Source organism: Sebastes fasciatus, chromosome 8 (genome assembly GCF_043250625.1).
Source record: "Sebastes fasciatus isolate fSebFas1 chromosome 8, fSebFas1.pri, whole genome shotgun sequence".
NCBI lineage: Eukaryota > Metazoa > Chordata > Actinopteri > Perciformes > Sebastidae > Sebastes > Sebastes fasciatus.
Genome location: NC_133802.1, coordinates 5,745,166 through 5,762,454, shown reverse-complemented (window position 1 = coordinate 5,762,454; position 17,289 = coordinate 5,745,166). Strand labels below are relative to the sequence as shown.

General features: G+C 39.9%; 2 protein-coding genes across 6 annotated transcripts in view; one reads left to right on the top strand and one right to left on the bottom strand.

Annotated features, from left to right (window-relative positions):
* The window catches only part of LOC141772202 (V-set and transmembrane domain-containing protein 2-like protein), a 65,585-nt gene extending 49,820 nt beyond the window's left edge, over positions 1 to 15,765 (top strand). Inside the window, exons 2-4 of the mRNA XM_074642958.1 lie at positions 7,512 to 7,681; positions 8,830 to 8,874; positions 14,811 to 15,765. Coding sequence (XP_074499059.1) covers positions 7,512 to 7,681; positions 8,830 to 8,874; positions 14,811 to 15,290 — 695 coding nt within the window. The 3' untranslated portion in view covers positions 15,291 to 15,765. The remainder of the gene's footprint in view (positions 1 to 7,511; positions 7,682 to 8,829; positions 8,875 to 14,810) is intronic.
* Positions 12,824 to 17,289, bottom strand: part of tti1 (TELO2 interacting protein 1) — a 37,071-nt gene continuing 32,605 nt past the window's right edge. For 3 of the 5 annotated variants that reach the window (XM_074642953.1, XM_074642955.1, XM_074642956.1), the window contains one exon: positions 12,824 to 12,991. The gene's annotated coding sequence lies outside the window, so the exon portion shown is untranslated. Of the gene's footprint in view, positions 12,997 to 17,289 lie in introns of all 5 variants that reach the window. The other 2 variants (XM_074642952.1, XM_074642954.1) reach the window with 1 other exon arrangement.

Genomic DNA, 17,289 nt, shown 5'->3' with positions numbered 1-17,289 from the left:
TGGCAGACGCACACCAAAAGCTGCAAAGTTGGGTAACAATTTTCTGTGGATTCATCACCGACCCGTCTTACTACACAGAATAATATGATTGAGCGTTACTATACAAATATTGATCAGTGGAGCTTTAAAGTTATTAGTTACACCGATGTTTGACAGGACACAATGTTCAGTCTGTAGTGCATTGATTTGTCAGTCTATTGCCACAAATATTGCCCACACACTCATTAAACGTGTGTGCATTGTGTACAGTTTACCACTTTTGGTGTAACTCCTGTGATTTTTATTTGAAATGATGGAGTCCCTCTTTTTTTCTTCCTGAAACATTGTCATCTTGGAGTGTGTGTCACCCAAAGGTAGATCTCTCCGTCTATACTGCCTGTGTAAACAAGCTATTAGATGGAGTAAGTGGAGCTGTAGGTAGGCTGGAGTAATGGTACGCCACAAAGAAACATCTCCTGCTCCAGTTTTATCACGGCTGTAATTACCACATTCCATTTGTCAAAGAAATAAACAATAACAGGCGTCGCAGCAGCACCCGCCCACGGCTATCTGCTACCTCACACATTGTCCTCCGCCTTCCTCCTCTTCTTCTGCCACTCTCTCTCTCTCTCTCTCTCTCTCTCTCTCTGTCACACGCACAGTCTCATATTCATTTCTCCCTTTATCCTCACGATATATTAGTCTCTCGCAAACGCACAGAGGCTCGCTCTCATAAACACAGACCCGCTCATTAATTCAATCTCTGGTGATTTATTTTCTCGCCCGTCGCACAAACACACATACAGAGTCTCGTGAACACTTTCTCTCATATTCATTTCTCCGTCCATCTCCACTTCCTCCCGTAGTAAATGGGTTGGCGTGGACGGCTGCTGTACTGTAGCTTTCGAGCACTGATTCGCAGCAATCACCCGAGAGCCTTCCACTGTTTATCTTGGAGATAATGATAATGCTTCTGGGTGAGCCGACCCAACTCATCGCAGCCTTTTATGGCCTCAACAATGAGAGTGTGGAGCTTATAGATGACTATTACTAAGAGATACAGCGTCAGATAGCCACATGTGTGAATCATTGTCACACCAGAATCAAAGGAATATAGAGATATGCAGAGCAGTAGAAGATGGTAATTACATGTAAGGTGCTAATCATCGACTGTATATAAGAAGTGGACGTAGTCACCGTGACATCACCGGCAGCGTTACATAATTGCGATTGGCCATGGTGCAAATTTTCTTTTTTCTTCGGCCCTTGCCTCAAACACAAGCCGCATGTTCGTGCGCACACACGCACATACACACACACAACAACTCCAGACAATTGCAAGGCAGACAATTGCTATGCCTGCAAACCAGCCTTAGATCAGCACCACGGAAAGCAGCCGGAGCGCCAAATGTATCAATGCTAATTTGGCAGCCTGCCCTGGACTCAAATGTTATCACAGACACAGATTTCAGTATTTTCCAACATATGAGACGTAACAATTACAGTGCTATAGATTTAAATCCCTGATCCCACTCCATAATAACAAAAAGAAACCTGTACTCAGTCATTAGAAGTTCATCCTACAGGTCTTGTGCTCCACAAAGTCATTAACCATGTCTTCGCCGTGAGCGCACAGCGTGATGTGGCGCACCGTTTTGAGCTGAACTTTTGTCAGACGCCCAGCTGTTTCTATTTATTCCCGTCGCTCGCCTTGATATCGCCTCAATGGACCAGGAGGGGCTGATTGGTGACGTTGAAATGAGGAGTTATCTATACGATACCTCCTCATTTCACTACAACAACCTTAATGAGGTGGCAGCTGGCTGGTGGGAGATCACCAGAGCACTTAAAGTTTCCTGCTGCTTTTGACGAGATGGTTGAGCTAAGTACAACCGAACGCTGAATAAGACATTTTTAGGCGACCAAAAAGGTTATAATTAACTTTCATGAACTGAAAAGAGACTGTGAAAGGGTTAAAGTTGTAAGACGAAAACACGGACAACTCCCAGATCGGACAACGCCTTGGTAGCGACCTGTCAATCACAATGTAGCCACGCCCTAAAGCATCCCCTGCTTTATGGTCTATTTGACTCTAAATGGGACAATAATTTACTAAATGAACATCATGCTGTCTTGAAGAAGACTTGAAACTAGAGATCAAGACCATAAACTCATGTTTACAATGTTTACTGAGGTAATAAATCAAGTGAGAAGTAGGCTCATTTTCTCATAAACTTCTACACAATCAGACTTTTTTTTGCAACCAGAGGAGTCGCCCCATGCTGGCTGTTAGAAAGAATGCACGTTTAAGGCACTTCTGCACTGGCTTCACTTCTCAGGCCTGGAGGTAGCCTACTGATGGTAATCTGTGAGATTTTATTTTGATTCGTCACAATTTTTATAGTAAAAGCTGTATTATATGTGCTCAAATTATTCAAATTAAGATGTTTTTAGTGAAAGAGGTCGTATGATCAGATTAGCATTTGCTGTGTGGATTGTGTAAATTGCTCAGTGAGAATGATCTCCTTTACATTATAATGGACCAGTGATGATTATCACATTTTCCTGGTCTCCGAATGTGTGAAGCATTAGGTCGGATAATGTTCATGGATTCGACGTTGTGGGCTTCCCAGCTAAGTGGGAAAAGACAGATTATCACTGCTGAGAGCGACTTCAGAGGCTCTATCTCTTACACAGCAGTTTTTATGTCCCAGCTTTGAATATTATCAACAAGAGAGGGGCTGTGGGCATTGTTGCTGGCTCCGGCTGTGTAATGTCAAATCGATACCTGGTGCGTTTCGGGTTTCACAAACGAAAAATACAAGCAGATTTGATCAATGTACAAGAGGGATGTATGACTAGAGGCTTGTACTGCTCTGGTAATACAAGACAGATCCATAGCGGAGCCTCGGTGGCTGAGCAGCCGAGGTTAATCTATGAACGGCACTTAGTTGGTGCAGGTTTTACTCATTCTTATTGACAGAATAAGCCAGACAAATCTATGAGTGGGGGCAAAAGGTACGCAATTTTAAAGTTTGCAGAAGTACTTTCTTTTGAATAGCTGCAAAATTAAAAACACACACAATCCTCTGAAGGGCCACTCTTCTGAAGCTCAGAATGGCAGCTACACTTCAGTAACATGAAATATGATTAAAGGTCCCATATTGTAAAAAAGTGAGATTTTCATGTTTTTTTATTATAAAGCAGGTTTAAGTCCTATATAAATACTGTGATTGTATCGAAACGCTCAATCCACAGGGAAATACACGCAGCCCGTATTCAGAAACTCTGCATTTGAAACAAACTGTCAGGATTTCTGTCCATTTGTGATGTCACAAATATACAATATTTAGGTCCTTTACACAGATTTGAACGTAAACATTCTAAATGTGTCCCAGTTTATTCCTGGTTGCAGTGTATGTGAATGTCCTCAGCTGACAAGAAGTACACATGGAGCCAAGCTGTTGCCTAGCAATGCAATTCTGTTGCAATTTCGTCGCAATTCCGTCAAAATGCGCTAAAACGGAGCGTTTAAGACAGAGGCATATTCAGGCTGACAGTATGAGGAAAATAAAGTTGTTTTTTTTAACATTACAGCATGTAAACATGTTCTAGTAGAAACACGAAATACAAGTATGATCCTGAAAATGAGCATGATATGGGACCTTTAACTTAAATAACGTGGTGCTGATATTAAACTTGAAATTAAACTCTTCATGTATGACACACAATTTCCCCAGAGGGAAAACACATCTGATCTACTGGTTTCAAAGGGAATTCAACACATGACGAGTGGAAAACATTGTGACAGTCACAGTATTGATTGAAAATGCAGTTCCTATTACTTTATGGTAATATATGGAGCTTTCATTATAAAACAAATATTGGTTTCATCCACCTTATATGAGAGAGGGTCAGTTGTGCCTTTTTTAAATTTTCATTCCACATTTTAATAATTCATTTTTGTAAATCAATCCTTCATGCACTATATCTCTTCCCTTCCCTAACGTATCGCCTCTTCTTGTGTGGTGGATCACTAGCTACTATCCTTAATGGAAATTTAGTTTGGGTTTCAGTGGAGAGTTTACCATGAAAGGCAAAAAAGAGGAGGGGTAAAGATGACTTAAAACGGGGGGCTGGCAAGCAATTCAAATATTTAATCGTGATTAATCGCATGGTCACATGGTTTGGCTTAAAATAATAAGTGAATGCTGAAACTTACGGTTTCACACGAGACACAAACAGTGGTGGAAAGTCGTGTCCTGTCCTGTTTGACCCATCCACCACCCCAACAAATCTTTAATTTCTAAAGCTTGCAGATAATACTATAATCCAACTAACACAAGAAAACCTCTTATACAGACACAAAAAAAAAAACACAGACCAATAGGTACTGTTGCAAAATACACTGCAATGTGCTGGTGTCTCTTTTTACCTATTGTTTCCCATGAAACAATAAATATACCTTTCCCTGTTCATTAACGCTACTGAATATTCATGAGTAAAGGAGATTTATGGCTCCCTTTTAAACAAAATCTTTCATACAAAGATTATTTCTCTTTCCTGGTGCATAGTGAGGACAACAGCCGGTCTGTCGGGTTTTCTTTTAATGGTACTGCGCAGCTTGGTGGGGACCAAAATGTCTAAAATGTGGGTTTAGATTTCTGTACCTGAATATGTAACACTTCACGCTGTTCAGGTTTTTGTATCAGCAGCAAATTAGTGCAATAAAGCTTCTTTGCACAAATATTATAGGCTATAAGTTGCTTATGAGTGTACAGCAAGAGTAACAGCATGCAGGGCTACACAGCTGAGTAATGGGTTAGTGAATATGAATCTCTAATTTTTTTGCAATGTGGGGTCACCACTGCTAAAATGATTTCATCATTTCATGGTTTCCTGTCCAAGACTCTACTGAGGTTATGAACATTCTTTGTAAAATGCCGTGTCTTTATTACCTCTGGTTTTGTGGGCTTTTCTATTGGTCTTTAGTGGCTATGAAATTAAGTTTATGTCCTCGTTGCCGAGGTGTCAAATATTGCATCCTGTAGAAAAATCTGTTGTCCCCGTTGCTGGATCATTGCTTGTCGTTTAATTCTTTGAGGGAAATAACAGTGAATAGGACACTTTTCTAGTCAAACTATAATCAATTGAAACTTCCATCCATCTATCCTTTTACTGCCGCTTATCCGGGGCAGGTTCACGGTGGCAGTAGGATAAGCAGAGATTAGACCAGACTTCCCTCTCCTCCGAGCAATGTCTTCCAGCTCCTCCTGGGAGATCCTGAGACGCTCTCAAGCCAGATGAGATACAGTATACAATGTAATCTTTCCAGTGCGTTCTAAGTCGAGGAGTCTTTCTGATCGGATGCCCGAAACCACCTCAACTTTGAGATAGTAAAATCACAAATAATTCAACTTCTATTCATCTAAAAACTACATCTCTTTGGTGTATTTAGCATGTTTTTAAAACGATACTTTACCGTTTCAAAGTCCAGTGAAAGAAATATGAAAAACATGTTTATTTCATTAATTACTTAAAGCCAGTGTGTAATAAATGTGACAAGCTGCCAGGGTAGGCACTGGTCCCTGTATGTTCTACGTCAGCAAATGAACCTCGATTAAAGAAACAACAGTAAAGTGTTTTGGTTTTCTTTAAAAACACTTTTGAACCAGCACTAATATGAAATGTAACAGTGCTGATTGTTCCTGTAATTCAAGTCTTCTTTGATGTTGTGCATCTTCACAACATTACAACCTCAGCCTTGTAGAAAATGTATTAATCATTTTTCTCTCGACCTATTTAGCTTTCATGTATAAACTTAGCAAAGAAAAGAGATCTTTATGAAGACAACTGCTCAGAGTCGGTGCTCCTGACCTCAATGCAGCATTTTTGATGCTATCCTGTCTCCTTATTAATAGATTGAGATACTCTTGTAATTTTTAATGACTTAATTGAAAACAGGGTTGTCAGATTGTTTTATTCTCCTTTTAAGATTAATTTGAAGAAGAGTGAACATGTTTAGTTTGGCTGGATCTTAGATCTCTCTCTCTCTTTTGAACACAACCTAAGAGCCTCAGGCTCTGACCTCTGGTGTCCAGGCTAAAGACTAAAGGTGTCCACCAGGAGCCTGCCTGAGGAGCTCGGGCTGCAACAACTGGTAGCATCTTAAAATCAATTCTCAAAACATTCCTTTGACCTTTTGTGCTGTTGTTTTTTTTTTTTTTTTTTTTACATTTGGACAGAGCCAGGCTAGCTGTTTTGCCCTTCTTCCAGGCTAAGCTAAGCCCAACAGCTCCTGAATTTAGTATCATATTTACCCTACAGATCACATACTGACCCCTTGGCATCACTTTCTAACGCACTGTTTAGTACAGTATTTGACACCCTGGGACTGAGATTGAGCTGCACCAAGAAAACGGATAATCGTAATTCCCAAAATGTCTAACCGTTCCGCCGAAACCCGCGGGATCGCCGCCCAACTTTACTGTCTTTCAGAGGTTGTAGCAGGAGTGAAGGTTGTGGTATCATATGAAACAAGAATCCATTGGTACCAAATATGTCATGTTAGCATGTCGGGAAGGAGTCTGAGTAACGCTCCAAAGCTACATTTTGGTGTGGAAATAATGCTCACGGCCATTTTCCAAGGGGTCTCTTGACCTCTGGCCTCAAGATATGTGAATGAAAATAGATTCTATGAATACCCACAGGTCTCCCCTTTACAGACATGCCCATTTTATGATAATCACATGCAGTTTTTTGAATGCAGTATAAATGTGTTATTTTCGCCTATTCTAAAATGATGTATTTGAATATGTTCTGCATACTGGGGTCCCTGAACAGTCTTGGAGTTGCATAAATTGGGTATGACTGGAAAGCTGAGACTCTTGTGGATTCAATGAGCCCAACTGACAGACAAAAACAAGTCTATGTGAGTCTCAGAGGGTTAATTTGGTTACTTTGAAATGTTCTCTGTTGGTCAAAGAATGTAAAGGGAACGCCAAACAAACTTTCCGAAAAACAGCATTCCCTTTAACATACAAAAAAATGGAATAAAACGGAACCCCTTTGGCAAAGGTCCATGAACGTTACATGTCAATTATCAACCACAACTGTTCTTCTTCCTTTGAAAGCACGGTTGATCCGTCATTTGACTTTTATTTACTTTCATTTTACTGTACTTATATTCAGCATACTTTATCTTCTCCTCACTTCCCTCACTTTCTTTAACACACTCCACCTCCCCTTTTCACCAGTCTCACCATCACAGACACTTATGATGTGACTTGGCATCGTGAAAATGCAACCGAGGAACATTGCACCTTTTTTTTTCCAAAATTGACTTCAGTGTTAGGGCTGCTATAATATGTGTTATTATTATTATTATTATTATATGGTATTTTAGCATAACATGTGCTACTGTTTTTGCAGATTGGCTTTTACCAGGCTGTTCTGTTGAAACCGCTTTAAGGCATCATCTTTAGTCTTTCTCTAACCCGTTGTTAACTGTGTCTCCTTCTGTGTGTGTCCAGCCATGTTCACAGAGGTGCCTCATGACATGACTGCTCAGAAAGGTCAGGACGTGGAGATGGCCTGCTCCTTCAGAGGGGCGGGAACGCCCTCGTATTCACTGGAGATCCAGTGGTGGTACATCAGGAACCATCTGGACTGGACGGACAACCAGCCCTGGACGACCAATGAAGTAAGTTCATGACAGGAACTCTGACTGCCTTTGGATGCAAAATAAGGAACTCGTCTGAAAATGAACTCTTATCAACCTATTTCCGGCTTTAGCTTGACGCAGCAGTAGGCAGAATATTTTTGGCAGCTTTGGGCAAAAAAATCCATAATAACCTTTCAGCATATTGTAATTCAAGTGTTCTGAGAAAAAAATAGATATCTGCATCTCCTCATGGCTCTGTTTTCAGGCTTTAAAAAAATCTAGCCCGTGACGGAAGACTTTGGCCAATCACAGGTCATTTCAGAGAGAGAGCGTTCCTATTGGCTGTTCATTCAACGGAGGCAGATGTCAATCACTTGCAAGCTCCGATCAAACTAGGCAGTGCTGATCAATTATGAATCAATATTCTGTTACTGTAATGCCTATTTCTCACATAAAATGTTTTCAGAAACATCTTTTAGTGTACTGTTTAGCTGTAAAAGGAGAAAGTTTGCTCCGGCTGGTGTAATATTGATTCATATTTGATCAGCGCTGCCTAGTTTGACCGTTTGATCGGAGTTCGCGAGTGATTGACAGCTGCTCAGTTTTCCTCCGGTCTGTGAAATCTTGCACATGACATTAGGAGCACCAGAGGACACAGAGGAACATGATTTTTTTTCAGATTACCTGTCTCATGCACTACTATCAGGATATAGTGACCGTTTTATAAAAATAACCCTTTTAATCATATTTGCTCCAACCTGCCTACTGCTGCTTTAAAGGATATTTACGATCTTACGACAACTTTTTTTTGTTTTATATATATAGCTTTGGCCATCATTCTCATTTGTAATAATACCATTGCACTCAAAATGTAACTTAGTATAGAGATCTGGGAAAGAAGTCTGAGAGGGCAAGCCACACCAGCTGTCAGACAATAAACCTGTTAAATTGCAGGTTACACAAAGCTATTTGGATGATAAAATTAAGGCAAATGTTAAAAAAAGGTGTCAGTTGTAAACGTCCATCACAGTTTATAGACGGACTTCATGGTTCAAGTTTGACCTAAAGCACTTACGGTAGTTGTGGAGCACATCACTAGATATCTAGTTACATATATTGCCACTCATTTTATGTTTATAACCCCAATCTAACTGTAATAATGAATTATTAAAAATGTTTTTTTCTAGGTGGCTCCTGAGGAAGACATGCCAAAAGATGCTACAAAGATAAGTGTGAGTTATCTGCTGTCATTCTCTGATGTTTGCCTTGGTGTTATATGATGAAATGAGGCACAAAACCCTCATGATTACATGAAAACGTCTTGCTCCGGATGATCCGCAGATGTTGTACTTATGCTGCACACGCAAGGATCAGTATTTCACTCGGATCACTAAACGCTCCAGACGACACATCAGCACGTTCACTTCATCCTTGATGGGTTTGTAGAATCACCTGTGTCAGCCAAAGAGCAGGCAGCGCCGCTGCTAGTGGGCGATGAAGTGTCCTCCTCGAGGGGGCACGGCCCGCAGTGCATCATCTTCACATTCTCATAAACGCCCCTGCATCTTTATGACTGCAACACCAAATTCATATAATGAACAGAGAGGGGTGCAGGCTGGCTGGCAAGTCAGCGGAACTTTGTATATCTCCTCTGGTATACATACATCAGACCGACACATACGGGTACTTCGCAAAAAGTCAAGGCCGCGCCCCCTTTAAACCTGAAATCCCATTGACTTCAATGCAATTTGATGTATGCTTGGATTGTAATTCTGACAAATTATTATGCATTCATCTCTTGTTATACAAACCTTTGTTTTATACACAGGTCTAATAATTATTTTGCGACCTTGCCTGAACCTGAGTGTTCACGATACCTTAATAAATGAAGGTTGATCGCCGCCATGTCCCTTCAGCCTTCCCCCGTCCAACACAGTGGACAGATATTGCTTATCCAGACATCTATACATATTTGATTGAATCACGTTAGACTAAGTGTTGTCTGTAAATAACCAACCTGTTTGATCTGTAGGCTGAGATTTAGTTGGAGTCTGATGCTGCTATAATGTTAACGTACGACTGCATTACTGCAGCAGCCTCCAACTCAAGCTCACGTTAGCTAGCCATGCTAGTCACTGTCATCAGCATCATTTAGCCATTTACCACACCGAAAGTGAATATTCACGTATCGTATGTGCCTCAGATCTCATTGTGAAAGCCTCGGTTAACCCGCTACGCAACAGCTTTTCATCGTTTTCCATTTTCTCTCCTGTTACAGCGAGTTTCTTTCCCCCTAAAGGGAGCGCAGCCTCAGCGATGACGCCATGCTGGTCTGGTCTATAGCTTGGAACCATAATGCCCCTCTATTAGATCTTTTTAAGGACATGGCAGAGGAACAGATCAGGGATCAGCATTTTTGGATTTATTGGTAGTGCAACCAACTACACAGCAACTGTTCGGAATATCAGTCAGTCAGTCAGTCAGTCAGTCAGTCAGTCAGTCAGTCAGTCAGTCAGTCAGTCAGTCAGTCAGTCAGTCAATCAATCAATCAATCAATCAATCAATCTTTATTTATATAGCCCCTTTCGAACAAATCGAATGGACTTCAACGTCCTTAACAGGTGATTGACAAATAAATTGACAAATATCAAAATGATGAACAGTTACTCAAAGTAGTAAAATGTTGATAAAACAAAATGAGTAAAATAGAGTATGAAATAGTATAAATAATAAAACCACTAAAATTGTGAAACACTACATGACAGCCAGACTAAATAGATGGGTTTTTAGTTTACATTTAAAAATATCAACAGTGTTATTTCTATTACTGATTTGTTTAAAGTAGAAGTTTGGACACATGTTTCAACTTCCTCTCTCTATGCTGTTCCTGTCCATGAAGGACACAGGATTGTTTTCCCCCAAAAGGGTTGGCATGCGAGCCTACCCTGGATGCCGTATTGCCGGTCTGATGTATACTTTAAGTAACTTTAACAGTTTCCCACAACAAGCAGGGAGGGCCTCTTACTGAGGCAGACAGCACGACCATATAGAAACTCCAAATCTTGACTTTTTCCTTCTAATTAGCTGCAGAAGTGAGCAGAATGTAGGAAGTGCTTACTGCACATTACCTCCACACGAACATATCCCTCTCACTAAATATCTCTCCGCTGACTTTACAATTACAAAAATAAGCAACAAACGCTGCTGGCTAATCATATAATCTTATACAAGCAGTGATGTAGAAGTAAATATAATGGTATGTTAAGTTTCAGATGTGTGGAAAACAGATGTGTAATGCAGAAACAAACACACTAAAAAACAAGAAGCCTCGCTGCTTCCTCCCAAGAGGCTAGCTGCTGCTGATTCGCTATAATGAAAGCACCAGCTGTGGTTTGGGTGACTGAGTGCGTGAGTATGTGTGTGTGTGTGTGTGTGTGTGTGTGTGGGTGGAGCTCAACACTGCAGGCTGTACAGCTGGAAAATCATTATGAGCTTTCTGTATATAATGAATGTCGGCTCACATTCATAAAGCAGAGCAGACATAAACTGATGAATGTTGCTACAAAGCGGCATTGAGCTTGTACATACTGTCACACGCACATGCAGGGACCGGCACGCAGCCTATACGTCTACTGTATCGCTGCCACAGGGAGGAAGGTACGTGATAAACCAAGTCGTATTTATATCTTGGTGCGTCACATGTCACGATGTCCCCACACTCTCATCATCTCAACAGTGCTTCGCTGTGAACTTGCAAAGTTTTTACTTCCAAGATGTAGTCTCTTCGTACTTTCAAGGCCACAAATAGAATTTGTTAAGCAGCACCTTTGCCTGAGTGTGTGTGTGTGTGTGTGTGTGTGTGTGTGTGAGAGTGGGAGTGTATCCAGGCTAAGATACAGAAGTGATTTCAGCATCACATCCAGTACGCTGTACCTCCCATATTCTGTCTTTGTATCTCTTTGTCACTTCATGTATCTGTCTGTCTACATATATGCTAAGCCTGTATTCCTTTTTAAACACAGCCAAGCTTAATTTATGATGATTTATGTATTTAGACAAATTATTACTGTAAAATTATTCAGTGGGTGGTAACTGGCAAAATGCGGAGATATCTTATCTTTAACAGAATTTGCATGCAATGAGGATACAAATGCCGTTAAAGGAAAAGTTCAACATTTCGGGACGTACACTTATTCGCTTTCTTGCCGAGAGTTAGATAAGAAGATCAATAAAACTGTGTGTGAAATATGAAGCTGGAGCCTGGAGACAGTTAGTCTAGTTTAGCATAAAGACTGTAAACGGGGAAGAGGGGAACTAGCCTGGCTCTGTCCAAAGTAAAAAGAAAAAAAGAATTCAGCCTACCAGCACTTCTAAAGCTCAGTAATTTACACGTATACCTCATTTGTTTAATGCTCACACAAGTGTAATAAAGACGTGCCATGTGCCAGACTAGTTTGTGCATACTATACTATGATTTTTTATGACTTTTTTTCAACATGCAATACTATGATTTTTTTATAACGTTTTTCAACATATTATACAACTACTTTTTATAATTTCTTTCAACGTAATATACTATGACTTTTTTGACATACTATACTATGACTTTTTTATGACTTTTCTGGACATACTATACTACGACTTTTTTCGACATATTATACTATGACTTTGTTATGACTTTTTTCGACATACAATATTACGATTTTTTTTGACAAACTATACGATGATTTTTTTTACATACTATACAATAACTTTTTTATGACTTTTTTCAACATACTATACAAGGACGTTTTTATGACTTTCTTTCGACAAACCCTATGCTATGATTTTTTTCTTTACATGCTATACAATTACTTTTTTATGATTTCTTATGATATACTATGAGTTTTTGATGGCTTTTTTCAACATACTATACTGGGTCTTTTTTTAATGGCTTTTTCCCACCTAACTATATTATGACTTTTTTCGACATACTATCCTATGTCTTTTTTATGCCTTTTCCAATATAATGCACTTTGATTTTTTTATGGCTTTTTCGACAAACTATACAATTACTTTTTTCGAGGTACTATACTTTGACTTTTCTGACATGCTGTAATATAACCTTTTACTGACTTTGTGACATCCTTTTGTTGTTTTCAGTAAAGATTGAACCCAGAAAAGAGGACACAGACACTGAAAACACGTTAAAAGGTTTATTTCACCTTGACATTTTGAATGGAGATAATGGTAGAAGGGCTAGGCAGAGGGTGAGTGTCCTTGGGGCTGATCCAGTGGCAGAATAGATAGGAACGAAGAGGTTGGTTTGACGGCTGAGAGTGAGCATGAAAATGGGAATCCGGGACAGATCTGATCTGAGTACAAGGAAACAGAGTTTAAACTCAGAGACAAAATACAGGAATTCCAGAAAAACACTTCATAGGCCTGAGAAGAATATAGCTACCAATGTAGTAAATGGAAAGATCTGGCGAAGACTGGGAGGAAAGCAAGGGTTGAAATACTACAGCAGTTGAATATATTATGACTTCTTTCGACACAATATACCATGACTTTTTTTTTCGATATATACTATGACTTTTTTCGAAATACTATTATATGACTTTTTCAACATATTATACTGTCTTTTTCCGACCTTCTATACTATGACTTTTTTGACAAACTATACTGTGATATTTTTGACTTTTTTTCGAAATACTATACTGTGAGTTTTTTTTTACGTACTATATTATAACTTTTAATGACTTTTTTTCCGACTTACTATCCTATGATGTCTTTATGAGTTTTTTCGGCATGCTATACTTTCCCTTTTCTCAACATATTATACTAGAACTTTTTAATTACCTTTTTCAACATACTATACTATGACTTTCACTTTTGTTCGACGTACTATAGTATGACATTTTTATGACTTTCTCGACATACTATACTGTAACTTTTTTATGATTTTTTTCTACATGCTATACTATGACTTTTTTCTTGATTTGTTTTGACACACTGTACTATGACTTTTTTCGACAAACTATACTATTTTTCGACATAGTATACTATGACTTTCTTTGACATGTTATACTATGATTTCTTTCAGGATACTTTTTAATGACTTTTCACAGCTAAGATTTTAAAGTGATTTTATGATTTTTTTTCGAAATACTATACAGTTAATTTTTATGATTTTTCTACATACTATACTATGACTTTTTTTAGACATACTTTATACTATGAATATTTTATTACTTTTCTTTCAACATACTATAACTATGCATTTTTTTAGAGTGGGCAAATATACTTGTCTTTATTATTGTAAATCAATTAACAACACAAAACAATGACCAATATTGTCCATAAACCCTCACAGGTACTGCATTTAGCATAAAAAATATGCTCAAATCATAACATGGCAAACTGCAGCCCAACAGGCAACAACAGCTGTCAGTGTGTCAGTGTGCTGACTTGACTATGACTTACCCCAAACTGCATGTGAATATCATAAAGTGGGCATGCTGTAAAGGGGAGAGGTCAAGGGACCCCTTTTGAAAATGGCCATGCGAATTTTTCCTCGCCAAAATTTAGCGCATGTTTGGAGTGTTATAACTTCCTTCCCGACATGTTAGTATGACATTGGTATCAATGGATTCCATAGGTCTTCTCGTTTTATCTGATACCAGGATCTTCACTTTAGCTTTCAAACTGAGCCGCTACAACCTCCGAAAGATCGATTGCATTAATGGGTTAAAAAAATTAGTGGCGTTAAAATGAATTTGAGTTAACGTGTTAAAAACTTTGACAGCCCTAGAGAGTACATTCACTTTTGAAAGAAGACATAGCTGATTCCTCCTCTTCCAAATGAAAATTAACCAAAAAAATAAACCCTTGCTCAATTCAATGCACTCAGGGCTTTTGCCGCCACAGCTTTACTTAGTCTTATATGAACAGCAGCTTACTGTATGGTGGCTAATGTTAGCAAACTTAAGATAGAAATTGCTTTGTAACTGATATTGTCAGTTTAATTACTTTACTTGTGCTAGTGTTACACTACAATTTAGCATTAGGTTAACCATTATCCTGTAATTACCACTATCTGTTCAGAAAAGTTGCTCAGGCTTTTTATTAAGTATGATTTCATTTTAATTTTTCAAAATTTCTGACTTTTCTCTTTTTATTTCGCCAGGTTGTGAAGGTTGTAGGAAGCAACATCTCCCATAAACTCCGCCTCTCCCGGGTCAAGCCGTCTGACGAGGGCACCTACGAGTGCCGTGTCATCGACTTCAGCGATGACGTGGGTTCCCGCCACCACCGCGTCAGAGCCTACCTGCAGGTGGTGCCGGAGAGCGGCGTCGTCGTCAACAGTAACCGCAACGACAACTTCGAGGCGCTGGACGATACCAAGGGAGGAGCGGCATTCGTCGACGGGGACGGCGCGGAGTCTCACGGCGGCACCAAAGAGCACGCTCACGCCCATCACCAGAATCATGGGCACCACCAGGAGCACGGCAAGCGGCCCTCGTCGACGGCTCACCACGGCCACAGCCATGGCGGCGGCGGCAGCAGCAGTCAGCAGCAAAAGGCAGGCAGAGAGCTGAGGAAGAGGGACGCGGACAGTAACCACAGCCACAATGACTGCACCAACGAGCCGAGCTGTGCGCCGTAGACGTTGGGCTTATTCCACCTGAGTGATAGATTACACAAGGATTGCATAACATGATGTGTGTCACGGCATAAAAAGCTATTCTTCCCACACAGTGCGAGCGTGTGCACAAATCCAGAATCCCTAGAAATGTACAGTATGGCTTGTTCGGAGCACAGCGCTGTAAACTGTGCTGGGGAGTGTAGCTTTTTCTTGCTTTGCATGGGTCTGGGTTGGACTGCTCACTGTCTGTAAAGCCTGGCTTCACAGCATTCAGCAAGGGGGACTGATGTGTAGATCTAAGCAGCTCCACTGTTTCTGGTCTCAGCACCGACAAAAAAAAAAGACTTACTATTAACCCATGCTCTGTTCCACTCTTGTACTTTAGATACTGTAAATGACACAACCCAGCTTTCAGGCTCATACTTCTTCCACTGCCTTACTCTCTCATTTGATACACCCTCAGAATAAAGTACGATATTATACCTTTTGTAACTGGGTCGAAGCGCAGTAAAAGAAAATGTTCCTTTTTATTCTGAGAGTGCACCGAGTGAAACTAAACCGTCAGTAATTCTTCCCTGGAAATCTTGTCGAGTCTGATTCCTTAGCTTTTTACATAGCTTCATCGCATCTTTTTGTGTGTTCAAATAATGAACATGAATATGGTGCAAAATCTGTATGCACCTGCAATTTGTTCTGTGTTTACTCGCAGGGGGGGAAAGAAACATGCTTTCTTCAGCAGAAACTCATCAAGGTCCCAGAGCAGCAGTGCTCATCAAGGACAGGTATGGCCTCAATTCATTTGAGTTGGAGTAAATACAGTGGCTTTTTCCCCCCCACATTTGTGCACAATTCAAACAAAGCACATCACGGGGCTTTACTTTCCCCACAGCACGTTTTAGCTCATAAATTTTCAGCCCAACAGAAAATATGTTTTTTGTTCTGCCTTTGTGCTACAGGTTTAAATCTGTTCATGGCTGTTCAAGCTGAGAGAAATCAATGGTGTTGTTCCATGTGGACCCCACCTGTTTGGAAAGCCATGAAAAGATCAAATCTGTGCCACTAAATAAAAAAAAAATCAGACTTGGTGTGCCTCTGAATCCACTCTGTGACTAGAAATCAATGGAAGAAATGTGATCTTGGTGCAAGACACTCTTTGGGAAGAGCAGTGCTGTATTCCTATCCCAGCTTAGCTCCCTTATTCCGATGCTCTGGCCCAGTGCTCAATCATTTAAAAAGCCTCAATCCTCTCCACTACAAGCCTCTAATCCACTCTGTATATATGACTGTATAATATGAAATAAAGTGAGTGCATGTTCAGTAATTTTCTTAAAAACTTTTTCAACCAACCATACACAAAGACAGTGTGTTAGTTAAGGATATTTGTCATTTATTTGTTTGGTTCATTTAAAAAAGAAAAAAGAAATGTCCATTCTGTTCTGAACCTTTTTTTTTCTACTTTGTCCTGTCAAATAGAGTTTGTTCTTTGTTTTTTCAAAGCAGTTTTCTGTTGCTTTACTGCTCTCCAGAAGTGCTGTACAGACAGATGAATGACATATTCTCTTCATAGCTGCTCAAAAAGGGATTTCCCTTATGTATCTTAGTACTTAAGCAGTGTTTCTTAAACTACTGTACTGTATGTGCAGGGCCGCAAACATGAGTGTTGCCGTGTTTTTAATGAGCTTGAACGTGGGATTCGTTTCGTGCAGTTTGGGACTTGGTCTGAAAAGTTCTGAGAGGCCGTATTACTTCTGCCAATTTTATAACTCGATAATCTCTTTGCTTAACTGCTTGTGTGAAGACAGTACTTCACTCTGACGGGATCAAATGGGACAAAGTGAATATGGGTGACATACAGGATAAAGCCTCAAGCAGTGAGGGGAGGAAGTAAGAGGAAAATGCTGTTAGTGAAACACTGAAATTGGCTGTCCATACTGCCTCAAAATATAGTCTGTCTCAAGGCCATGCGGGTCTTTACTTCTCTGCTGTACTGTACAGTATTATTATCCATCAGAGGAACTAC